A 27,988-nucleotide genomic window follows, 5' to 3' on the forward strand; every position below is an offset into this window, starting at 1 on the left:
CACGTTACCTCATTTACTCATTCCCACAGTCATCCCTAAGCCTCGTATTGTCAATAACTCCAACCCTTCCATATAATCTCAACTTCCAGCATCTCTTTCTCCAAACTATATTCCAACGTCACTGACTGACTCCACCTGGATCAACAATCCATTTATTCTACTGCCTTTTTATTGTTCCTTAATATCCTCATGTCCTTTCTTACCCAGTTAAGATTCCACAGTCTTTGATGATAATCACTGTAATTTCCCAATTTCTGGTTAGATCCAACTCCCTGTCCCTGCACCCATATAGCTGCACATTGCAGGAGAAAGACAATCAATTTTGCTGACTGGTCTTACTTTAAAGTCATAATCACCAGCTTAAAGTGGGCACCTATCTGGCTAGTTTCCTATAATTCCCTAATCTCTCATTCCTACTCTACTAGGCAACTATATTGTACCTTCTCTCCTAAAATCTCCACCCCTGTACTTACTCAGCATTCACAGAGAAAACAGAAGCAGTCAGAAGAGAACTTCCCCAAGTTCCCACCACTACATCATTTCACCTGCTCAGCTACATCTGTGCCTTTCCTCCTGTCTAAGGCCATTCTCTTCATTCATTCACAAATTCCCATCTCATCTCTCCTACTCATGAACACTGTCTCAGCAATTCCTGCCTCACATTTCTGAAATCCAATGACCAAATCTTAGTATTCATGATACCTGACCTATGCGCAACATTTGAAAAGGTACTGTACACATCCGTCCCCTCAAAACACTTCACTGTCTTGGTTTTCCTCCTATTTCACTGGCCACTCCTTTATTAGTCTTTTTTGCTCACCAACCTGATCTCTACAGTGCCTCTTTTCTGGAGTGCCTCTCGGATTAGTCCTCAGACTTTCTCTTTTCTCTATCCCAATCATTTCTTTTCTGATTTTATCCTGACACATGGCTCACCTATACACTGATGACCCTAATTTATATCTCCAGCCCAGAATTCTCCCTTGAACTCTAAATTCTATAGTCAAGTACTTACTCCAAACCAAAACCAAACCCACTGCCTTCGAGTCGATTCCGACTCATAGAAACCCTGGTGGCGTAGTGGTTAAGTGCTACGGCTGCTAACCAAAAGGTCGGCAGTTCGAATCCGCTAGGTGCTCCTTGGAAACTCTATGGGGGCAGTTCTACTGTCCTATAGAGTCGCTATGAGTACTTACTCAGCATCTTTATTTATACCTTTATGTGTTTATCACTCCACAAGCCAGGGATTTCTATCTGTTCTGCTCACTGATACCAGGTACCCAACAATACAAAGCATGTATATGCTTAAATATGCTGAATGAATGAAAACAGGCATCACATCACTCCTTCACTTAATTACAATGGATCTTTGTTGAAGAATTTATCTGAGGTATCTGTTTTGACCATTAAGTCTTCATACTCAAAACCAAACACGCAAAAGGGAATCAAGTGACTACAACCATTTGTTTGAATAATCAAGGCAAAGAGAAATTTTAGTACTGTGATAGTCTGGAATTTTTAGCAGGTTTCTACTAAATTTGATAACATTTGAAAAGAATATAGTAGTATAGTATAGTACAGTACAGTATAGTATAATATATATTTTAAAAAAGTATAATAACCGTACCCAGTGCCGTCGAGTCGATTCCGACTCATAGAGACCCTATAGGACGGAGTAGAACTGCCCCATAGAGTTTCCAAGAAGCACCTGGCGTATTCAAACTGCCAACCCTTTGGTTAGCAGCCGTAGCACTTAACCACTACACCACCAGGGTAAGAGAGGAAAAAAGATTATGACTAGTGGTTTTGTATATAAGCTGATAATTGAAAACGATCAAAGACGACGTCTTAGGGAAATACTTCAGTAGTATGTTAAGACTAAAGACCCAAGCTTGTGATGTAAAACTATTCAAAATCCTATTTTAAGTATATTATACACCATATAAAATATGCTTTATGTAGCACATATATTTTTATAGGATATTTAAATTTTTTGTGAAGTAACAGTGAAAACTGATATAGGTTATGTCTTATATGACAAGTAAAGCAGCTATTATGGGGGGAAGCTTATCAGATACATATTATTATCTGGCATAAATTAAAGTTAGTTACTTAATACAACTAGAATTTACATTGGTGAAATATATACTTTTTCATACCAACTGTTGGATTATAAAAATACTGGATAAATCTATTCTCTGGCTCTGGCGATTGAAAAGTGTGCACAAACTGACGAGTTGCACTGGCTTCATTTTTTGCCACATCTTCTAGATAAAATGCCTGTTCCAAAAGAATTTGCCATTGTACTTGAGTGCGACGGTGCCTCTGAACTGAATAAATCACCTAAAAAAGGGAATAGGGGTGTATCCATCAGTGTTTTGATCCAAGAGTGATTCAACTCCCTGCTAGGGAGCATGTTTTTTTTGTCACAACAAGGGGGAAGTGCTAGTGGCATTTATTGGGTGGAGCCAAGGATGTTAATATTCTATAACATATATAACAATTCTGTTCAGTGAGCAATTCTCCCTCCCCAAATGCCAATAGTGCTCCTGTCCAGAAACACAAAGTTAGACCAAAAACACTTCAAATAATGATAAAGGACAGAATCAAAGGACATTTTAGAAACACAGTCACTAAAAATCCCTTTTTGATAAGCAATAACTAAAAATCTAACTAAAATCATCAGTAAGTAAATAACTATACACCGTAGCCCTCCATATCTGTGGGTTCCACATCTGTAGATTCAACCAACCAACCATGGATTGAAAATATTTGGTGGGGAAGGGGGAAGAGTTTTTTTCTTGTCATTATTCCCTAAACAATACTATGCCATCTTATATAAGGGGCTTGAGCATCCTCGGATTTTGGTATATGCACGGTTCCTGAACCAATCCCACAGTGATACCGAGGGAAAATTGTAATTAATAAACAAAGTTACCTGTTTATGTAGTTTTACTAGGCTTTTTTCACTTGGGTAGGTATTATGCTTTTCATCAAAATCTTCATAATCATCCATGTTCCTACCCATTTTTTCCTGGTATTCTGTAGGGCACTGGAAAGGACAGGTAGATTTTTTTTTTAAAAAACCTTATTTGCAAAAAGATAAAAATTTAATTTTTATTAAAAATCTTCTATTTATGGGCATTTCTAATTTTCCCAAAAACAAATCTTGGCATCTCTAAATAATTGAATTTACACACCAATGTTTTCTTGAAAATGTTTTAAAAGATGTATTGAGTTCTGAGCTATAAAAAACTTTTCTTCTCATCTCTCTTATTATTAATCTTTACACTCAGATACACTAGCTTGGAATGGGTGAGGGCAGGGAAGTTTATGTACACGAGGCAACTAGTACTTGAGGATTATTCTAGGCAGGCACCTGATGAAACTGTTGTTTTCATTGCTAAGTAATGAGGAAGATCCATGACAAATCCAAGATGCTGAATTTTTTAAAGAAATAGTACTGAGAGGCGAATATAAGATTTAGAGTCATCTTGCCTACTAGTAGCCATTTATTATCTGTATAAACTCATGCAAGTTACTTAGCCTCCTTGAATAAGTCACAAAAGGTAGCAAACATGAAAGAAACGGTTAGAGAATTGATTCCCATGACAATCATCTTAGCCAAAAGAAACACTAGCTAATAATCAGTACAATGGATTTAAAATATAGGAAAAGAATTATTTCAGTGGTTCTGAGCATGCATTAAAGACTACTGGGGAACTCCTGGAGTAACCAGTCATGGGAGCATATGTATGAATTCTCCTAATTCAACACCAATGAGTCAAAGTCTTAATTTTATAGCTTTTTGTTAAATATCTCGTGTCATTCATTTTTTGATATATTAAGTATATTATGACATGTAGGAAGATGATTTTTAAAGAGACTATTATTGAGGCCCCACTTTACTCTCTCCTAGGGAGAGATGCCTTTAGTGACCATGTATAATGACATTTTTATAGACTGTAAAGGTCCATCTCCATCACTGTGTCAAAGCAATCACTATACATTACCCAACATCACCTCTACCTCCAAATATCAACGGAAAATACTGTCAATAATTAATGTTAAACTTCTAATAACAAAAGAACATATTGTACATGCCAATAATCGCTGATTTATGGTTAAGATTTCCATGAAAATGGGAAGAGGTTGGGAAGACCTCAACTATAGACTGTTCTCATACTTTTCTGATGATTTTATTATACCCAACCCACTGCCATTGAGTCAATTCTGACTCATAGAGACCCTATTATAACACTATATAAACTTATATTTCAAAAGAATATAGATAATATGATTAATTACCTTTTTAAGTATTGTATCAACACATTTTCTCAACGGGTGGTTATACTTGATGCTTTCATTCACTTTACGAACCTCCTATAAAAACAGTGGGACAAATAATTTCTATGGAACAGACATCTCAAGTAAGAATACACTACGTATTATATATACTTTCACAAGTTCTATTTCAACCCAAATTACTTACCATATATATACAGTCCCTTTCACTGAATAAAAATCCCTAAGAACACAAGTAAAAATTCAGTCACACTTTTTGTTACTTTCTAAATTTACTCTCTTATCATTTGCCTACTTGGTACACAAAGATGAATAAGCATTATAAAAAAGTTCACGTAGGATCAGACAAGCTTTGTGATTTTCTATACATTATCTGAAAAAGAACCGAATTGTGTTCCTCTATGTTGCTCACCCAAAGATCTATTATCTCCTTATCTACTTCTTACTGAAGAAACCGAAGGGAGCAGAAAATATAAAAATGTCACAAAGTGTCTGTTCCTTTCCAATAGGAAAGTATATTAAAGCAACACAATGAATTGTTCATCCAACACTTATTTATTAAGAATACACTATGGGCCAGGCACTGTAGGTATAAGGATACCATAATCCATATTGGAGAGTAGGGTCCAGAAGGCATGGAAGTCTTTGACTGAAATTAGTTTGGTGATAATTAAACAAGCAATTTAATGAGTAGGAAAACCAGAAGGGAATTAAGGAGGGAAAACTTTAGAACCAGTAATCCCCAAAGGAATCACAATATTCTATAATATTCATTGGAACCACTGTTCTAGGCAGAGGAAATTGCATGTTCAAAGGTTGGGAGGCAACAGAGAACACAGGAAGCCAAACACCAGTATTTTCAAAAGAACATCACACTGTAAGATAGAGAATGGTTTTAAGGGATACAAAATTAGTCAGGGAAACCATGAGGAATATAGACAAAGTTATTAAAAAATTATAATTTATATGATAGAGTCACTATCCCTACTTAATATGTGAACAGCTCTCACAAATCAATACAAAAACGGGCAAGACACAAAAGAAACACAATTGGCCAATAAATGTCTGAAAAAATAGGTAAGCTCACTAAAAATAATTACAAGTGAAAAAAATGAGAAAAGTTTTCAGGAAAAATTATGAAATACTGGTATCATTTAATTATGTAAAATTTTAGGGAAATAGGCCCTCCTGTACACGGTAAAAAGCAATATACCCTATTTCAAGGGTAATTTGGCAAAGTCTTGTTCAGCAGAGAATATGCAAATTCTGTCATTGTTAAGTGCTGTCTAGTTGGATTCAACTCATAGGAACTCTACGTACAACAGAATGAAGCACTGCCCGGTCCTGCCATCCCCACAATCGTTGCTATGCTTGAGCCCACTGTTGCAGCCACCGTGTAAATTCATCTCATTGAGGGTCATCCTCTTCTTCTCTGACCCTCTACTCTACCGAGTATGATGTCCTTCTGTAGGGACGGATCTCTCCTGATAACATGTCCAAAGTATGTGAGGCACAGTCTCGCCATTCTTGCTTCTAAGGAGCATTCTGGTTTTACTTCTTCCAAGATAGATTGTTCATTCTTTTGGCAGTCCATGGTATATTCAGTATTCTTCACCAACACCACAAAGTCTTCCTTATTCATTGTCCAGCTTTTGCATGCATATGAGGCAATTGAAAACACCATGGCTTGGGTCAGGCACACCTTAGACTTCGAGGTGACATCTTTGCTTTTCAATACTTTATAGAGGTCTTTTGCAGCAGATTTGCCCAATGCAATGCATCATTTCATTTCTTGACTGCTGCTTCCAGTGGTGTTGATTGTGGATGCAAGTAAAATGAAATCCTTGACAACTTCAATATTTTCTCCGTTTATTATGATATTGCTTATTGGTCCAGTTGTGAGGATTTTTGTTTTATGTTGAGGTGTAATCTACACTGAAGGCTGTGGTCTTTGATCTTCATTGGTAAGTGCTTCAAGTCCTCTTCATTTTCAGCAAGGTTGTATCATCTGCATAACATAGGTTGTTAACAAGTGTTCCTCCAATCCTGATGCCATGTTCTCCTTCATGTAGTCCAGCTTCTAGGATTATTTGCTCAGTATACAGACTGAATAAGTATGGTGAAAGGATACAACCCTGATGCACACCTTTCCTGACTTTAAACCATGCAGTATCCCCTTGTTCTGTCTGAACAATTGCCATTTGATCTAGGTACAGGTTCTTCATGAGCACAATTAAGTTTCTAGAATTCCTAATCTTCACGATGTTGCCCATAATTTGTTATGATCCACATAGTCGAATGCCTTTGCACAATCAATAATACACAGGTAAGCATCTTTCTGGTATTTTTTTCTTTCAGCCAGAATCCATCTGACATCAGCAATGATATCCCTGGTTCCACATCCTCTTCTGAATCTGGGTTGAATTTCTGGCAGTTCCCTGTCGATACACTGCTACAGCCGCTTTTGAATGATCTTCAGCAAAATCTTACTTGCATGTGTGATATTGTTCAATAATTTCTGCATTTGGTTGGATCACCTTTCTTGGGAATAGGGATAAACATGAATCTCTTCCAGTCAGTTGGCCAGGTAGCTGTCCTCCAAATTACGCATACTCTAGACTCAGCAATCTCATCTATAAGAGTCTACCCTAAGGAAATAATAACTCAAGTTTGTTCAAAGATATTTATTGCAGCACTGTTTGTAAAAAAAAAAAAAAAAAAGATATAACCTAAATACCAACAGGAAAATGGACAAATTATGAATCACTTGGGAAAAATAAGACTGCTCCTTTCAATGAACTTAATTTATGAGGAAAACAGACATCAGTCAAATAGAAATGTGGCAACAGCTGTAAAAGCAAACTATGGGATGCTCTGAGAGGATTTAATCTAGTGTGAGAGGCGTTCTGATGAACTGATATTTAAACTGAAATAAAAAGATTGAGTAGGAATTAGCCAACCAAAAGAAGGTACAAGAGTATTCCAGACAGACGATCAGCACGTGCAAAGCTTCCTGACAGAAGTAAGCAAGGAGTTCAGTTCAGCATGACTATACAGGAAATGAAAAGTAAGTCCATGAGTAGCACTTGATCAGGCTGAAGAAATAAAGTCAAAATACTCTAGAAGACTTTACTAAGGGTTTATCTTGAGGCCAATGAACACAGCTAAGCAGAAAAGTGACAAGATCGAATTTCCTTAAAGTTTGTTGACTTGTTAGCACAAATTTATCCTACTTTGAATATTTACTATATAAAACCAAAAAAAAAAAAAAAAAAAAAAAACCTGTTGCTGTTGAATGGATTCCAACTTGCAGCGACCCTATAGGACAGAGTAGAACTGCCCCATTGAGTTTCCAAGGAGCGCCTGGTGGATTCGAACTGCCAACCTTTTGGTTAGCAATGGTAGCACTTAACCACTAAGCCACCAGGGTTTCCATTAACTCTATAGTCTGGTTATATATTATATATGAAATATCATATTTTTTCCTTTAAATTCTTCAGCAATACTAAACAAAAACAAGTACTAAGATAGTTAACTATTAAAATTTGCTATCTCTGTTACTAATTTGAGGATTCTTTCAAAGTTCCAATTTTTTATCAAGTATGGGAAAGTATTTGAAATATTGGCTTGTTTCTTTTATACAAAATAACTTTTAACTTTGTCATTACTATGCCTAGTCAATTATTTACTAAGCAGGTCAGACAACTTCCATGAGGGAGACCAACAGGCAATTTTCAGCAGAAATTAAGTAGCTGGTTCTCCTTCCCCAAAATTCACCAATCTAGAAAATGATAAAAGGTAGACGTGACCTCTCAGGCCATCTAGCAAATACCTTTTGAATGATTTGACATGGCTCGTAAGTTTCATTAATATTTTAAAGAAAAATAATAGACACACAGATATACATTCATTTCAGAGAGACATGAAAACACCATACTGGTTTTTATAAACTGCCATTGGGGGATTATATGGTTAACTGAAAAAATAGTTTTTTAAATTAACAAACAAACAAAAAGGTAATTGAACTTCCTGATCTGTTAAAAGATGTAATCAAAACTGGCATATTTTAAAAGTTTTCTGTCAAACTATTTATATTCTTTTTCCACGTTCTCCCTCCTAAAGTACAATCTGCATACCGCTATCACACTGATCATCTTTAACCACATACAGGATCATATTACTTTCCTGCTTGCATAATTTCAATGATTCCTCACTGTCTTCACAATATAGTATGGCATTCAAGGCCCTGTTATCTGTCTACAACCTATCTTTCAAATCATATAACCTATATTTCTCCAGCATAAACCTTTAGTTTTGTTTGAATATCTTCTGATATCTCACCAGAGCAGGCCCAGGTATTATTGCATCTCTCCCATAATAACTTCTTTAGGTCACTATTCAGAAGGAAAACTCTGTACTACGGCATTTCCTTTGTATCATTAACATCACATTTACCATGTACTGTAAGGGACTATTTGTATAATTTTTCACTCCAGACAGACAGTATCCTAATGGCCAGTTTTGCATAGCAATTAACACAGCAAGAAGACAATAAATATTTGTTAGATGTTGAGTAAATTGTCTCCTTAATCCTAAAACACTACACGAAACTAGCACAGAAGGTACCAATGGTACTCCTTAATTTTCCACATCTCATTCCTAAGCACAGGGCTCTTAATAACAACATAGTAACAATCCCCTCTATCTTTATTCAAACATTAAAACAGTTCCTCTTAGCAAAATCCAGGTCAAAAATAATAAACTGGAATTATATTTGTTGAAGGAATACTAACTATACTTTGTTGGGAATACAGAATGAACTGATGAAATCCATATTCCTCCAATCTAAAACAACTGAATTTAATAACAACTTTTGAGGGGAACACTATCAATTTAATGTGAACATAAATTATTTCTTTTGAAAAAATAAAAACATACATTACTGGCCTAAGGAAATACAATAGAACATCATAAGAGAGATTTGCTCCTACATTTTCAACCAATGTTTTCAGCTGCAGTTCTTACATTTTGCAGGGAGTAAATGCTGAAAAGCCAACATAAAATTTTCTAATCACAGCATATTCATTTATTGGTTTATGTATTCATTTGTATAACAAGTGGTTGGTGGGTGCTTAAGTGTTCAGAAGATCAGGGAAGGCTTCACTGGAGAATTTTCATTTATGCTGAGACTTGAAAATTAGGAATTAGTTGAAGAGAACGGAGAAAAGAGGATTCTAAGAGTTTTGAAATAGCATGCTCAAAACCAGAAGAGACAGGAAATGACTGTAATGGTTGTTGTTGTTCAGTGTGGTTGGATTGACTCTAACTCATAGCACCCATATGTACAACCGAATGAAACACTGCCCAGTCCTTTGCCATCCTCACAATCATTGATATGTTTGAGCCCATTATTACAGCTACTGTGTCAATGCATTTCATTGAGGGTCTTCTGCTTTTTCACTGACTCTCTACCTTATCAAGCATGATGTCCTTCTCCAGGCACTGTTCCTTCCCAAAACCATGTCCTAAGTATGTGAGACAAAGTCTCTCCATCCTCGCTTTTAAGGAGCACTCTGGCTATATTTCTTCCAAGACAGACTTGTTCATTCTGGCAGTCCACGATATATTCAATATTCTCCCGTAACACCATAATTCAAAGGCATCAATTCTTCTTTGTTCTTCCTTACTCGTTCTCCAGCATTCACAAGCATATAAGCCGACTGAAATTACTGTGGCTTGGGTCAGGCCCACCTTAGTCCTTAAAGTGACATCTTTGTTTTTTAACACCTTGAAGACTTTTTTTTTTTTGGCAGCAGATTTGCCAAAGCAATACTTCTTTTGATTGCTGGACTGCTGCTTCCATGGGTATTGACTGTGGATTCAAGTAAAATGAAATCCTTGACAACTTCAATCTTTTCTCCATTTATTGTGATGTTGCTTATTGCTCCAGTTGTGAGGATTTTTGCTTTATGCTGAAATGTAATCTGTACTGAAGGCTGTAGTCTTTGATCTTCATCAGTAAGTGCTTCAAGTTCACTTTCAGCAAGCAAGGTTGTATCATCTGCATAACGTAAGTTGTTAATGAGTCTTCCACCAATCCTGACGCCATGTTCTTCTTCATATAGTCCATCTTCTCAAATTATTTGCTCAGCCTATAGACTGAATTGAGTATGGTGAAAGGATGTAACCCTGATACACACCCTTCCTGATTTTAAACCATGCAGTATCCCTTTGTTCTGTTCTAATGATTGCCTCTTGGTCTATGTACAGGCTCCTCATGAGCACAATTAAGTATTCTGGAATTTCTATTCTTCGTAATGCTATCCAAAATTTTTTATGATCCACACAGTCGAATGCCTTTGCATAGTCAATAAAATACAGGAAAACATTTTCTGGTATTCTCTGCTTTCAGCCAAGATCCATCTAACATCAGCAGTGATATCCCTTCTTCCACGTCCTCTTCTGAACTCAGCTTGAGTTTTCTGGCAGTTCCCTGTTGATGTACTGCTGCAACTGCTTTTGAATGATCTTCAGCAAAATTTTACTTGTGTGTAACATTAACGATACTGGTTGATAATTTTCGCATTCTGTGGATCACCTTTCTTTGAATGCGCACAAATGAGGGTCTCTTCCAGGTGGTTGGGTGGGTAGGTAGGTGTCTTCTAAATTTCTTGGCATAGATAGGTGAGCACCTCCAGAGCTGCATCTGTTCGTTGAAACATCTCAATTGATATTCCATCAATTCCTGGAGACTTGTTTTTCATCAATGCCTTCAGTGCAGCTTGGACTTCTTCCTTCAATATCATCAATTCTTGATCATATGCTACCTCCTGAAATGATTTCATGTCGACCAATTCTTTTTGGTACATTGACTCTGTGTATTCCTTCCATCTTCTTTTGATGTTTCCTGCACATTCAATATTTTGCCCATAGAATCCTTCAAAATTTGCAACCTGAGGCTTGAAATTTTTTCTTCAGTTCTTTCAGCTTGAGAAATCCCAGCCGTGTTCTTCCCTTTTGGTTTTCTTAACTCCAGGTCTTTGCATGGAAACCCTGGTGGCGTAGTGGTTAAATGCTATGGCTGCTAACCGAAAGGTCGGCAGTTTGAATCCACCAGGTGCCTTGGAAACTCTATGGGGCAGTTCTACTCTGTCCTACAGGCTCGCTATGAGTCGGAATCGACTTGATGGCAGTGGGTTTGGTTTTGGTTTTTTGGTCTCTGCACATTTCATTATAATACTTTACTTTGTCTTCTCGAGCCGCCCTTTAAAATCTTCTGTTCAAGTCTTTTCATCATGTTGTCCATTTGCTTTAGCTACTCTATGTTCAAAAGCAACTTTCAGAGTCTCTTCTAACATTCATTTAGGTCTTTTCTATCTTTCCTACCTCTTTAATAACCTTTTGCTTTTTTTTATGTATGATGTCCTTAATGTCATCTCACAACTTGTCTGGTCTTTGGTCATTAGCATTCCATGTGTCAAATCTATTCTTGAGATGATCTCTAAATTTGGGTGGGATATACTCAAGGTCATACTTGGAGTCTCGTGGACTTGTTTTAATTTTTTTCAGCTTGAACTTGAACTTGCATATGAGCAATTGATGGTCTGTTCCGTAGTTCGTGCCTGGCCTTGTTCTGACTGATGATACCAACCTTTTCCATAGTCTCTTTCCACAGATTTGATTCCTGTGTATTCCACCCAGTGAGATCCATGTACAGTCACTGTTTATTTTGTTGAAAAAATGTATTTGCAATGAATAAGTCATTGGTCTTGCAAAATTCTATCATGTGATCTCCGGCATCGTTTCTATTACCAAAGCCATATTTTCCAACTACTGATCCTTTGTTTCCAACTTTCATATTCCAATCACCTATAATTATCAATGCATCTTGATTGCATGTTTGGTCAATTTTAGACTGCAGAAGTTGGTAAAAATCTTTAATTTCTTCATCTCTGGTATTAGTGCTTGGTGCAAAAATTTGAATATTAGTCATATTAACGGGTCTTCCTTATAGGTATATGGATATCATCCTATCACTGACAGCACTGTACTTCAGGATAGTTCCTAAAATGTTCTCTTTGATGATGAATACAATACCATTCCTCTTCAATTTGTCGTTCCCAGCACAGTAGACCATATGCTTGTCTGATTCAGAATGGCCATTATCAGTACATTTCAGCTCACTAATGCCCAGGACATCAGTCTTTACGGGTTCCATTTCATTTTTGATGACTTCCAATTTTCCTAGATGCATATTTCATATGTTACACGTTCCAATTATTAATGGATGTTTGCAGCTATTTCTACTCATTTTGAGTTGTCAGCAAATGAAGGTCCCAAAAGCTTTACTCACATCATTAAAGTCAACTCTACTTTGAGGAGGCATCTCTTCCCCAGTCATATTTTGAGTGCCTTACAATCTGAGGGGCTCATTTTCCTGATTTGGTTATTACCACATGCCTGATTCTCAACTCAGTGTACTGAAACATTTGAATCATTAACTACCTGTTTGGATAGCCTCCCTATCTCATTTATTTATTTATTTATAGTGTTAATAAATATACGACTTCAAAAATATAGTAGAAGCAAAGGTTTCTAATAGTCACATGTATTTCTGCTCCAACCAATATCTGAATCACAAGCACAAGATAATACCCTAAAATAGGGCATAATTATCTGAAGTTCTGATTCTTTCCCTTTCCCTAAAACAGCCTCCTGTACTTCTCTGTGCACTAGAAGTTCCCCAAGTGACACGTCCTTTGTCTTTGGGGGACTGGCCCAGTTACATCACTGATCATCAGGTGCTGGCTACAGACACCCAGGCCACTTCCTGGCTGCAGAAACCGCCTCCTGATTAGACAACTCTCACTCCTTCCAGCAAGGTCTGTTTTGCTTTCTCTGAGTGAGTAGGTAAGAAAGGGGATCAGCAGGAAAGTAATGAATTCCTTAAATGGATGTCAAGCTTCTGGTTGGACAGCTTGAGTTTCTCCCTTTCTTTACCAAGTGGTACCCATCTTAGTCCTGGGCAGGTAAATCTATAGTATCATTTGCCATTGTCAAGGTGAAGCCAATTTCATATGGTCAGGGTTTAGGGAGCTTAATAAAATACAATCCCCCTGGTTTCTGAATTTCAGAATCAACAGAGAGAGTCAAAGGAGTTAGACAGATGGGGATCAAAATGCCACCTATTCAAGCTGGCGGAAGAACTTATCTTTAGGTAAGCAGCAAATATCAAAAGTCCAGGCAAGGAGGAATAGAGACTAGGGAGGAGGCCCTTTATGACCTCTAGGTACTGTACTGCCTAATCATTTCTTCTGGTGGTTCCCTAATCTCAAGTAATTTCTCACATGTATCCAGTGAACTGTTTCCAGCTGAAGACGCTCACTTAAGAGCTTTCTGTTTATGCAGTTCTGTGTTCTCTAGTATTCTGCTTTGTGAATTCTGCTTTGGCTTCCCTGAAATTGATCATGGTCTCTTCAACTCAGAGAGACTGCTGGTCCAGATTTGGGTTCCCACTTTCATGAGATGCACCCTGGAAATTCTCTCCATTCAGTCACAAATGTCCTGAATTGCCTGGTGTTCAAAGCCTTAAAACCATTTTTTCACATATTTGTTCTTTTTTTTTTTTAGGTTTTTAAAGTAGGAAGGTAAATCTGATCCCTGTTACTTCCTCATGATCACTGACTGATGTTCCTTACCTTCATTTCTTTGAAAGAGCCTTATTGAGTTATAGTTCACGTATAATAAACCGTACATATCTAAAGTGTATACTTTTATAATTGTTGACATATCTATATACCTCTGATTTCATCATGGCAATCAAGATAGTGAATATATCTATCACCCCCAGAAGTTTCCTCGTGTCTGTTTGCAGTCCCACCCCCACCCCCCTTCCCTTCTTACCTCCCAAATCCTGTTATTTGGCAATCAATGCCATGTTGCTCTATATTAGTTTTCATTTTCTAGAGTTTATATAAATGGAGTCAAAAGTTATGTACAGTTTTTTTTTTTTTGGAGGGGTTCTTTTAATCGACATTATTATTCAAGATTTACTCATGCTGCTTTGTGTATCAATAGTAAATTCCTTTTCATTCCTTAGTAGGATTCTTTTAGGTCCCTGGGTGGCACAAGTACTTTGCACTGATTACTAACCTAAGTGGTTCAAACCTGCCCAATGGTGCCGTGGAAGAAAGGCCTGGTGATCTGCTTCCATAAATATTACAGCCAAGAAAACCCTATGGAGCAGTTCTACTCGGCAACACATGGGGCTGCCATGAGTCAAAATTGGTAATGGGCGGGTAGTATTCTATTATATGGTTTCTTAGTTTCCTAGGGCTGCTGTTACAATATACTACAAAGTAGGTGGTTCTAAAGAACAGAAATTCATTTTGAAAAAGATATTAGTGATGAAAAAGGTGTTGGTCTTACAAAATTCTATCACGTGATCTCTGATGTCATTTCTACCACAAGTCCATATTTTCCAACTATCAGTCCTTCTTTTTTGTTTCCAACTTTTGCATTCCAATCACCAGTAATTATTAAAGTATCTTGATTACATGTTTGATCAATTTCAAACTGCAGAAGTTGGTAAAAATCTTCAATTTGTTCATCTTTGGCAGAAGAAAAGAAAGGCAATGAGTGTAATGGTTAAGGGTTGGCAAAAGGTGGAAGGAAACATTTAAATGTCTGTTGATAAATTAGTGAATACATAAAATGTGGTATATTTATATGCGTGTGTGTGTGTTCATCTCATAGGGTTGCTATGAGTTGGAATTGACTTGACAGCAGTGGGTTTGGTTTTGGTTTGGTGTGTGTGTTTGTGTATTATTCAGATATAAAGAGAAATGAAGTTCTGATATATGCTATGACATGGATGAACCTGGAAAACATTATGCAGAGTGAAGTAAGTCAGAAAATAAGTCAGACACAAAAGGACAGATGTCATACTCTCCCACTTACATGAAATACCTAGAATAAGCAAATACATAGAGACAAAAGTTTGTTGGTGGTTACCAGGGGCTGAAGGGAGGAGGGAATGGGAATTATTGCTTAAGAACTACTGAGTTTCCATTTGGGGTGATGAAAAAGTTTTGGAAATGGATAGTGGTGATGGTGAATCACCACGGCATGGTGAATGTGCTTAATGTCACTAAAGTGTATATATAAAAATGATTAAAATGGCAAAAAAAAAAAAAAAAATTGTGATTTTCATAATAATTGCATTAAGCACATGGAACAATTTAGGAGAAATGAACATGCCTGGCTCTACCACTGACTAGCTGTTGACTAGAGGAAAGTTACTTACCTTCTCTGTGCCTTGTTTTCATCATTTATAAAATAGAGAGATAATTTTTTGTAGGCTACATTAAACCATTCTGGAGTTTATTCTAACAGGAATGAGAAGCCTACAATATGAGGTTTTAAGTTGTAGAGTAACAAGATCAGAGTACCATATTTTCACGGAGGAGCAAAAATATGAGGTGACTACAACAATCTCTTTTTAAATCCAAAACCAGATTATTAACATAGGAACATCTTATAATTTGTTCTAAATTTTTATGTACGCTATTGAAATTTATCTTTTGAACAACGCTGTGAAGTTGTTTCAAATCATCTGTGTATCAAAAGTGAATAAAACGAAGTGCCTCATTAAGATAACAGAGAGGAAACAAAATTTATTGATAGAAATTCTCAATGCAAATTGTTCTCTAAGGAGGTTTCCAGGCTTAGTTGGTGAGATTACTTTGGATTAAATTTTCAAGAAGTGTATTTCCCACTCTAGGATGAAGAGCCTTGTTGGCACAATGGTTAAATGCTCAGCTGCTAACTGAAAGGTCAGTGGTTCCAACCTACCAGCAGCTCTGTGGGAGAACAGACCTGGTAATGTGCTCCCATAAAGGTTACAGCCTAAGAAGCCCTATCGGGTAGTTCTACACTGTCACATAGGGTCACTATGAGTTGGAATTGACAATGGCACACAACAACAACAATCTAGGATACTTTTGAGAATAAAAGTCCTCCAGGATGACTTCTTATTGGCAGTTGAGCCCCAGGAGGTGTCATCTTCATCCTCTAACTAACAAAGATGCAGTGAGTATATATGCTACAGTGCAGGGTTATGCCTGTTGCCTTGAGGTAACTTTTAATAGTGCCCCTTTTTATTCTCAAAAGTATCCTTAATGAGGCACTTACAACAAAAAACCAACAATGATTAAAAGAACATACATGTACTTGCTGACTGTCGCTTGTAAGTTTAAATTTGCTTACCTCCATGATGTCTTCTAAATTCTCTTCTGCATCTGCTTTCTCTGTCATCAGTTTGGCTGCCTTAAAATAAGTCTTCATAAGTAGATAACCCTTTTTTGCTCCATTCCAGTATGACCGAGGAATTTCCACCAAGCCATACCCCAACAACAACACAAGAAGAAACAGACCCCACGTATTTGCAGCAGCTATCCCAATTGTCTGGAGCTGGTTCCTAAGAAAGAAAAAATGTGAGCAGCATGCTGCGATAAAGAAATTTTCCCTACAAAAATGTAAAATGAAACTAACATCAGGTGGTTTTTCAGAAAACAACTGTCCGAAGGATGGATAGGATTTTACATAAAAGAATTAGACCTTCAAATCCTCAGCTACTCTTTTAATAACAGCAGAAAATCTGTGTGTTTTAATGGAAAGTTAGAGTGTGACTACAAATGGATTTAACACAGGAAACACTGCTTCCATTATGGATAAAATTAAAACATAGTATAATTCACGGCAAAAATATGTATATATTTTCCCTACGAGAGCACATTTTTTACTAGGTGCTCTCTGATTCAATATTAACTGAGATAAGTCAGGAAATCTTTAAATTATCTCATGTTGAAGCAAACCTACTCAAACCTCAGGAATGCAGCAGCAGTGAGGTCTATCACTACTACTCCATTTCTAAATTTTCAGACCTAGCTCTTTGTATACATTATAGATCACAAGTATAATGTACATACCAATTTTATTATAATGTCTAAATGTAAGATAACATTAAAGACAAATATGCCCTAAAACTATGGTCAATACAAAAGGAAAAAACATTCACAAGTTCAGTGAGTCCACTGAAAAAGAACGAAAAAAAAAAAATTTTACTATATACAAAATTTGAAATTCTATGCCAAAAATCATGAGTTAATACTTTTAACATATAGATATTAGACAAAGTATTAGCCTTTTGTCTAATAGCTATATTTAAAGATGTTATTCTATATTTTCTTTTTTAGTAGTATGGATTATTCAGATATCTTTTTAGGGAATCTACAAAATATAACTTGTTCTGTTTACTGATGAAATGTCTACTTAACTACACAAATGGGATAAAAATTAATATTAAAAAGTACAAGTATACAGAAACAATGTTAAGAAGACTACTTTTCTTACCATTCTAAGTGTAAACGTGGGTTTACAGCTACATAAATTAAAAATGCTCCAAAAATCAGCAAATAGGTACCATAATAGATTGCATTCTCAATAAGTGCAGTTTTGATCTTCCCAGTGATGGAAAACCCTCCTGACCTTGCATATGACTGCATAAAGGGTAACAGAATCCTAGATGATTAAAACAGAAAATGATTAAAACACAAAACAATTGAAGTCTGTATAATCTTAAAATACCAAAAGAATATGAACGTCAATTTTAATGTATAGTTCTTTTCACTAATAAATATGAATATGAGTAATTACTAATTCTGGGTAAACTATACTAGGTGACTGAATTGTCTGTAATATTAAATTTTGGGGAGAGGAAAGGACGAGTAACAGTAGGAGTGATCTACAATGAGTCTAAAAAAAAAACTTCAAAGCCTTTTTGAAGAGTCTGGACTACGTTCAAAGGACAATGAGGAACCATTCTCTTTAACAGAAAGGAGATATGATCAAATTTTAGTTTTCTAAAAAGGCTGATAGGCTGCAGCATGGAGAATGGACTGAGGGGGAACAAAACTGGCAACAAGTTGGGAGGTGGTAAGGGTGTGCTGGTAAGAAGCAGGAGGGGAGAAGATCAGTTGTCAGCATATTCATTTTGAAGTATCTAGGAGACATCCAGGAGGAACTGTGCAGGAGATAGTTGGCAATTCCAGTTCAGAGTTCAGTAGAGAGGATTAGCAATACAGATAGATGATAGATGGAGGAGTCATCACCATTTCAATGGTACTGAAGTAAGTAGCTAAGATCTCTGAGATGTCCTAAGGCTAGTATTTAGAATGAGGAGGAAAGAATTGAGAAATATCAACTTTTAAGGAAGAAGTAAAGGAGTAGGAGGAGGAGTAGGAGCCAGTAAAGGACACTAAGAAAGAGCAACAGAGAGGTAAGGAAGAAAACTGTCATGGATTGAATCGTGTTCTGCAAAAAATGCGTGTATCAACTTGGTTAGGCCATGATTCCCAATGTTCTGTGGTTGTCCTCCATTATGTGATTGTAATTTTATGTTAAGAGGATTAGGGTAAGACTGTAACACCACCCTTACTCAGGTCACCTCCCTGATCCAATGTAAAGGGAGCTTCCAAGTGGGATGGGGGCTGCACCACCTTTTATCTCTCAAGAGATCAAAGGAAAGGGAAGCAAGCAGAGTTGGAGACCTCGTACCACCAAGAAAGCAGCACAGGGAGCAGAGCACGTCCTTTGGACCGGGGGTCCCTGCGCCTGAGAAGTCCCTAGGCCAGGGGAAGTTTGACAACAAGGAATCTTCCTCCAGAGCCGACAGAGAGAGAAAGCTGTCCCCTGGAGCTGACACCCTGAATTTGGACTTTTAGTCTACTTTACTGTGAGGAAATAAATTTCTCTTTGTTAAAGCCATTCACTTGTGGTATTTCTTTTACAGCAGCCCTGGATGACCAAGACAAAAGCCATGGAGCTTACGGAGTAGAAGCTGGAAGACTAAAGTTTTTGAAAGTGGAGAGAGAAAACAATGAAGTCAACTGCAGCCAAGCAGTCAAGTAAATAAGGACTTGCAAGTGTGAGCAGAGGGGTGGGGTTAGAAAACAAGACACAATGGGCTGAGGAGTAAGTACGCAACTCACAAAAGCAGACACCAAATGTAGACAATTTATTAAAAAGTTTGACTGGCTAAGAAAAATGTGGTATACTCATAAAATGGAATATTTTACAGAAATAAAAAGGAACAGAATACTGCCAAAAACAACATAACATAGATGAATTTCCTAAATATAATGTGAGCAAAAAGGCAGATGAGAAAAAGTACATGTTGTATAACTCCACGTTTATAAAGTTCAAAAACAGGCAGACAAATTTATGGTTAACGGAGTCAGAATAATGGTTACCTTTGCAGGGAGGTAGTGACTGGGAGGGGGCCTGAGGGAGGCTTCTGGGGCATTGGTAAATGTCTGTAGCTTCATCTGAGTGGTGGCTGTATGGGTATGTTCACTTTGATAAAGTCAGACTAAACACTTAAAAATCTGTCCATTTTTCTCTATAAATTTATATTTCGATTAAAAAAAAGTTTCCAAAAAAAGAAATTTGGCTGTGATAAATAGCCTAATGAGCTGGACAGGGGTATGATTTGAAAGGCTTTTTGTTCCTTTCCTTTTTTTTTTTTTTAAGGATGAGAGAATTATGCATTCTTAACTGAAATTGGAAGACTTAAGTAGATAACAAGAATTAATGGGGACAGATTCATATTTTCGGAAGAGGAATTAGCTTTAACAGGAGTGACTATTCTGTTATGGAAGGGAAGGATGGGTAGGTTGTTAGGTTTGTTGGTGGGAAGCTGAAAGAGCTGCCTTCTGATGACTTTTATTTTCACTGTGAGGTAGGAAGTAAAGTCATCTACAAAGGCTGAAGGTGATTGCTTTTAGGAAGTAGGAGAGAGAAACACAAAGGGAACAGCAGATATTTGAAATATTTTTGTGGCAAATAGGGCAAGCAGACTACAGAAACAAAGAAGGAAAGTCTGGCAATGTTCAGGGCCCAGCTGAGTTTAATGAGTATGCATTTGTAGGGGTATTACTCTACTTTGTTTTATGCTTTCTCTCTTTCAAGATTCACCACCTGTAGAATTATCTAAGAGATGCTCAGTAGGCAGTGGATAAAGTGTTTCTGTAGCTTAGCAGAAAGACAAAGCTATACAGGGTAGAAAGAAAGATGAGGAAAGCACCATTGGTTAATGAAACCATGGATATAATTAAAGCTATGCAGGGAGAGTTGGATAACAAGATGACCAAAGATGGGAAGGTAGGGAACACCAACATTTAGGGAGTGTACTACAGAAATGGAGCCCAGGAAAGAAATTCAGAAAATTGGACTAAGTAGAATAACAGGGGATAATGATGACTTTAGAAGAAAAATTTCATGTACTAATGGGGCTGGAAGAAGACTGGGTTGAAGAAGGGAGAGACAGAAGCCAATAACTGGAGGGGAACGATGACAAGAAAAATTTTGTTTTCTATATTTTGTCTGTTTTTTTCATTTGTTGCTTTTTATTTTTTCTTTTTGTCTTTTAAGATGAGAGCAACTAGAGCCAGCAGAAGGGTGGAGGATGCAGATACAATGACAACAACAAGTGACACTTGGATCAATTAAAAAATGCAAAGCTTTATTGAAAAATAAATCAGGATTTTTTTTATCTTAGCCAAAACTCTACCCTTCATTACCACTTACCATGTTAAAAATTGTGATGTCCAATATACTACCCTCCAGAAAACTGGCATGATTCCATCAGGAATGTAACTCCATGGCTTGAAACATGGATGCTGGCTGTTTAATAACAATTAATTTAAAGCCAATTAATCATAAATGATGACTACTTAAGTAAATTATACAATAATTTCTATGTAGCAATGCTCATTTTACATTATATTCAGATTTTTAAATTATTGGTGGGAAATTGGATTGTAAAATTTACTAGACAACTTAAAATTCAAAGATGACTATCAAACTAAAAAAAAAAAAGTACATGAAAGGAACAAAACAGTTTGTTCTAGAGAGGAAGGCCATTTAACTTTCAACTTTCAGTGTACTTTTTAGTCATCAAGTAAGAAGTGGATATGATGTTCAATTCAGAGAATAATAAAACAATCCTTAAAGACAAATGCATCATGAAATCAAACCTCTAATACAAAACCAAACCCACTGCCATCGAGTCAGTTCTGACTCAAAGCGACCCTATAGGACAGTGTAGAACTGCCCCATAGAGTTTCCAAGGAGCGCCTGGTGGATTCGAACTGCAGACCTTTTGGTTAGCAGCCATAGCTCTTAACCACTACACCACCAGGGTTTCCAAACCTCTAATACTTACCTTTAAAATCATCACTAATAGTCTCTGGCTGGCGCAAATGGCTGAGTGTTCAACTAAAGGTCAAAAGATTGATGGTTTGAACATACCCAGAGGTACCTCAGAAGATAGGCCTGGTGATCTCCTTCTGAAAGGTCACAGCCTTGAAAACCCTTTGAAGTAGTTCTACTCTGCACATATGCAGTCACCATGAGTCAGAATCAACTTGACAGCAACTAACAATTAATAATACCACTTAATCTCTCAATAAAATACATACTTATTCCATTCATGCGTTTGTTTGCTTTTCTTTCTTTCTTTTTTGGAGAAGGGAAGGAAGGCAAGTGATTAATTCCTAGAAATTGGAGTGTTAACTGAATCAGTCCCTGTGGTGTAGCTCCTGTGAAGATGCACGCCAGCACTTACACATATTTCTGTTTCAGTTTCCTTAGCTATGATGGGTCTCTGACCATATATCCTCCCATTTGATGGCTGGTTACTCTCCCTAGACTACAAGGATATTTTTAATCTCCAAGGACTTCCAACAATCCATAATTATTGCTGATCAATACCCAATTTTTAATGTTGCTTGAAAGGGAAGTAAAATTTACTTTTTAAAATTCACCCAAATGTACTAAAGTTAGATTAAAAAAACAAATAAATAAAAGTTGCATAAAGAAGCCTGCAAATACTACTTAAAGCGCTGGTAAAAGCTATGGTCAATATACATATTTTTTTTCACTTGGTAGTTTGATATGAATTCAATTTAATCTCTTGACAATTTGAAACTTTACTGAAAATTGTACTGATTTCAAAGGAATACTCTACATGCAAAATAGCTTCCTTGTCCTTGTAACAACCTTTTAAATAAGGCAAAAGAGAAAATACATGCCTCATTTTTAGATTAGGAAACTGAGGCCAAGAGAAAAAATAGCTTTCTGAAGTCATATAATTGGTAAGGGGAAAAAACAGGACTAAAAACCAGCTCTTTTCCAAGTTTCTCACTAGCATCTACCAAAAAGCCTTATGAACAAATAAACATTTAAAATTTATTTAAAATGTTTTATTCTAATACCAAAATGAAGTTAATCCTAAAATAAATAAATTTTAGGATTTATCCAATCCTAAATTTATTTTAGGATTAAAGTTAAATCCTAATTTTACTGATTTTAGGATTAAAGTAGAATACAAAGTAATTAAAAGTCTATGAGCAGATAAACTTCCAAAAAACAGAAAAGGAGTGAACGCTTCCTAACTCATTGTATGGGGCCAACATTAAGCTGATACCAAGGACAGACATCACAAGAAAACTACCAACCAATATCCCTTACGAACAGAGATGCAAAATCCTTAACAAAATACTAAATAGCTGAATCCAACAGCATATTAAAAGGATTATATACCATTATCAAGGGGATTTATCCCAGGAATGCAAAGGTGGTTCAACATTAGAAAATCAGTGTAATACACATTAATAGAAACAGGAAAAGAATAACATGATCATCTCAATTGACACCAAAAAGGCATTTGACAAAATCTAACACCTTTTCATGATAAAGACACTTAGCAAACCAGGAATAGAGGGTAATTCCTCAATATGATAAAGGGCATTTTTGAAAAACTCACAGCTAACATACTCTGGAGAAAAACTGACAGCTTTCCCCTTAAGATCAGGAACCGCTACTCAATATTGTACTGGAAATCCTAGCCAGAGCAATTAAGTCACGAAAGAGAGATAAAAGGTATCCAAATCAGGAAACAGTAAAACTATCCCTTTTTGCAGATGACATGATCCTACAGGAAAACCCCAAAGAATCCACAAGAAAGCTACTAGTGTTAATAAACGAATTCAGCAAAGTGGCAGGGTCTACAGTTAGCACACAAAAATTTTTGTACAACAGCAATAAGCAATCTGAAAAGAAAACTAAGCAAACAATTCCATTTATAATAGCATTTTGATAAAAGAATAAGATACATAGGAATAAATTTAGCTGGGGGATTATAGATTTGTACACTGAAAACTTAGAACATTACTAAAGTCAATTAAAGACTTAAATAAACGGAAGGGCATTCTGTGCTCATGGACTGGAATATTGTTAACATGTCAGTACTGCCCAAAGCAATCTACAGATTCAACACAACCCCCATAAAAATTCTAACAGCCTTCCTTGCAGAAGTGGAAAACCCAATTCTTAAATTTATATGGAACTGCAAGGGGTCCTGAATAGCCATAGCAATCTTGAGAAAGGAGAACAAAGTAGGACTCACACTTCCCAATTTCAAAAGGTACTATAGAGCTACAGTAATAAAAGCAGTCTAGTACTGGTATAATGACAGACACACTGACCAATGGAACAGAATTGAAAGGCTAAAAGTAAATTAATGGGGTGAAGAATAGTCTCTTCAATAAATGGTGCTGGAATAACTAGATTCATGAAAATGAACCCGGGCCCATATCTCACACTATATGTAAAAATTAACTCAAAATGGATCAACGACCCAAACGTAAGGAATAAAATCTTAAAATTCTTAGAATAAAACATAGGGGTAACGTTTCAGGACCTAGTTTTCAACAATGGAGTCTTAGATGTGACACCAAAAGCGTGTGCAACAAAAGACAAAATAGACAAATTAGGCTTCCTCAAATTAAAAAAAATTGTACATCAAAGGACTTTATCAAGAAAGTGAAGAGACAACCCCTAGAGTGGGAAAAAATATTTGGGCATCACATACCTGATAGGGGTTTAGTATCAAGAATACATAAAGAATTCCTACAACTTAACAACAAAGAGACTACCAGCCCAATCAAAAAATGCGCAAAGGACTTGAAGAGATGTTTCTTCAAAGAAGATATACAAATTGCCAACAAACCACATGAAAAAATGCTCAATATCGTTAGTCATTAGAGAAATGTAGAACAAAATCACAATGAGATACCACTTTACCCCCCACTAGGATGGCTATTATTAGAAAAAGGAAAAATCACAAATGTTGGGGAGGATGTGGAGAAATTAGAACCCTCGCCTTTGCTGGTGAAACTGCATAATGGTGCAGCTGTTGTGGGACACAGTTTGATGGTTTCTCAAAAAATTAAACAAAGAATTACCATATGACCCAGCAATTCTACTCCTAAGTATATACTCAAAAGAATTGAAGCAGAGACTCAGATACTTATACATCAATATTCAGTGCAACAACTCAAGTGTCCTTTAACAGATGAATAGAAAAATAAAAATTGGTATACCCATACAATACAATATTATTCACTTATACCCATATAATACAATATTATTCAGCCACAGAAAAATGAAATTTTGATACATGATCCGACGTGGATGAACTCTGAAAACATGCTAGGTGAAGTAAGTCAGAAACAAAGGGACAAATATTGTATGATCCCACTTACATAAAATATCTAGAATAGGCAAATGCATACAGAGAAAAGTTCATTCGTGGCTACCAAGGATGAGCAGGAGGGAGAAATGAGGAGTTATTGCTTAAAGGATTCTGAATTTCTGTTAAAGGGTAACAGAAAAATTTTGGAAATTGGTAGTGGTGATGGTTGTACCACATGGTGAAGATAATTAGCTGTACACATAAAAAAGGTTGAAATGGCAAATATTTCATTGTATATATTTTTTCTACACATATACAAAAAAAGTCTATGAGCAAAGGATCAAGGCTGAGTGGTGAGAGGATCGAGTTTTAGGAAATATAAAATCTGGATGGTAAAAACAGACAAGTTTAAACAATTTTCCCCTAAAATATTTATATATATATAAAAAGAAATACCTTGGGATAGCAGTTGCGTATGATCCTGTAATGTTGCTATTCTCAGGAGGGCTTGAGTTTGCAGCAGCATGCTTGCACCGGTTGTATATTGTCTAAAGTAATGAATGTATGGTTTCAAAATGAGAATCAAAAGGTTACCAAGTACTTAAGAAATACTGGAGTTTATCAACCTATCTACCCAAACTTACCTTCCTGGCTACGCTTTTTAATTATCAAATTCATAAAACAATATTTAAATTCAAAACATAAGTATAACCTTACACGATTTAAGGTGCCCTTGTGGAGCAGTGGTTAAGCTCTCAGCTGCTAACTGAAAAGTCAGCAGTTAGAACTCACCAGCCGCTCTGCAGGAGAAAGATGTGGCTGTCTGCTTCCATGAACATTACAGCCTTGGAATCCCTTTGGAACAGTTCTACTTTGCTTATAAGGTAGTTATGAGTTGGAATCTACTCAACGGCAATGGTTTTTTTTGGTTTACATAATTTGGCTGTCTTAAAAACTAACATACCTCAAAATTGTGATTACAATTGCCTTTTAAAGTGTGAAAATCAGTTTCACATCTTACCGTACTAACATCCAGAGGCAGTATGAAGACGATAAGAAAGCAGAGATACCAAGCAAGCAGTGTTCCAACAATTACAAGCCTATGCTGTTTCTTAAAGTCTCCGTATCGATGAAGTAGGAACAATGCCAGAAAAAAGACAAAAACAATCTCGAGTCCCAAAGCTGCACCACTCATTATTGAATGTTCACTCTGATGAATGAATGTAATTCATGTGCAGGTCTGGATCATACCTGTAAGCTGGAAAAAAAAAAAAAAATGCAGCATTAACACAAGACACGTCCATTTGGTGATTTACTAAATATTTATTAGTGTATTAATAAACTCATTTGAAAACTATCATGCTTCAATTTGAACTACAGGTAAGATGAAAAGGATCATTCCTACCCGCAAAAATGTATTTCATATTTTTAAAAACAAATATTAAAAATTTCACATAAATTATATCTTCAGGGAAAAAACCCCAAAAACTATACTAGTTCTTAAACAATTACAAGTTAAGATGTTCTTAACACTAGCTGTGAATAGTTTCAATACGCTGTCATTTAGAGTTTGACCCTAATGTTGTTAAGCCACAAAAGAATATTTCATACAAATATACTATTGTGACTCCAAAAAAGCCAAACCAGGAGGCAAGGCCAAGATGATGGAGAAGTTAGATGCTTTTTGTAGTCTCTCTTACAACAGAGACCCAAAAAACAAGTAAATTGATTATATATGACAGTCTTGAAGCCCTGACCATCAAAGACAAAGTTGAGACATCGGACTGAGTGGCAGGGGGAGGAAGAGACAGTTCAGAAGCAGCAAGGACTTGCCAGACCTGACCTAGTGGGCACCGGCAACCTGCAGGCCGGATCCGATGGCACAAGCAGATTGGTGACATTTGACACCGCCCCCCATTAAACAGGGTCCTCACCTGCCCATATTAGGAGCCCAAGGCCTGATGACTCCACCCACTCCACTAGGCCACCCATGACAGAGGTCCAAGAATAAGTGGTGACTCCCAGTCCTTACAGTGAACAACACTGGGTGCCCACAGTCCAACTGCAAACCCCACCTACCTATGTACCCTAGGGAAGATGACTTCCACTCAGACACTGGCGGGCAGCAGTTATCCGCCTGCCTTGATCAGTGCATGACCCTCTACTGCAGCCAGATACCGGTGCCTACTCCAATCACCCCTGCCCATCTAGGACTGTAGGTGAGAACCTGCACTACACACTCAGTGACTGATGACCTGGACACCTGAGCTGAATTCACACAAGAAAAGTAAATGGACTCCTGGGCTCACATACCTAGTAACAGCTCTACTACACAAGGAAAGTAAACAGACTCCTGGGCTCACATACTTAGTAACAGCTCTAGCCACCTAGATACAGGACATGAGAGCTTCAAAGATGCCAATAATCAGACTAGCTCACACAACCAGCTTATTTGGGCATATCAAAATAAAACTAAACAAGAACCTAGGACATAGTAAGAAAACATAAAAAAATAAATATAATAACATATTGATAGCTTGGAGATAGGAGTCAATATCAAATCACACAAAAAGGCAGACCATGATGGCTGCAGCAAGCCACCAAAACAAAGAATCAAGAAACCTTCCAGAGGAAGATAATTTCTTAGAATTACTGGAGGCAGAATTCAAAAAGACTAATATACAGAACTCTTTAAGACATCAGGAGTGAGATTAGGCAAAACGCAAAACAAGCCAAGGAACATACAAGACAAATCAATAGCAGAAATTAAGGTTATACAAGAGCACGATGACAAATTTAACAGGCTGCAAGAATCTATAGAGAGACAGAAACCAAAAGATTAACAAAAGAATTTCAGAATTAGACAACTCAATATAAAGTCATAGGAGCAGAACTGAAGTAATGGAAGTAAGAATTCGTAAGATTGAAGATAAAGCACCCGACACCAACATATTTAAGGAAAAATCAGATAAAAGAACTTAAAAAAAAAATGAAGAAATACTAAGAATTACATGGGACTCGATAAAAAGGGATAACCTACGAGAGATTGGAGTGCCAGAACGGGGGTGGGGGAGTTGGGCGGACAGA

General features: G+C 36.7%; 1 protein-coding gene across 5 annotated transcripts in view; it reads right to left on the reverse strand.

The window, feature by feature from the left end:
- LMBRD2 (LMBR1 domain containing 2) overlaps positions 1–27,988 on the reverse strand; it is a 75,360-nt gene that overhangs the window by 23,953 nt on the left and 23,419 nt on the right. For all 5 annotated transcript variants that reach the window (XM_064271272.1, XM_064271277.1, XM_010588097.3 and 2 more), the window contains exons 2-9: positions 25,923–26,159; positions 25,358–25,449; positions 20,953–21,048; positions 17,719–17,886; positions 16,573–16,783; positions 4,309–4,383; positions 2,939–3,052; positions 2,160–2,343 (exon numbers count right to left, since the gene is read on the reverse strand). In XM_064271272.1, the coding sequence (XP_064127342.1) occupies positions 2,160–2,343; positions 2,939–3,052; positions 4,309–4,383; positions 16,573–16,783; positions 17,719–17,886; positions 20,953–21,048; positions 25,358–25,449; positions 25,923–26,096 (1,114 nt within the window). In that variant the 5' untranslated portion in view covers positions 26,097–26,159. The remainder of the gene's footprint in view (positions 1–2,159; positions 2,344–2,938; positions 3,053–4,308; positions 4,384–16,572; positions 16,784–17,718; positions 17,887–20,952; positions 21,049–25,357; positions 25,450–25,922; positions 26,160–27,988) is intronic.

Source organism: Loxodonta africana, chromosome 2 (genome assembly GCF_030014295.1).
Source record: "Loxodonta africana isolate mLoxAfr1 chromosome 2, mLoxAfr1.hap2, whole genome shotgun sequence".
Lineage (NCBI taxonomy): Eukaryota > Metazoa > Chordata > Mammalia > Proboscidea > Elephantidae > Loxodonta > Loxodonta africana.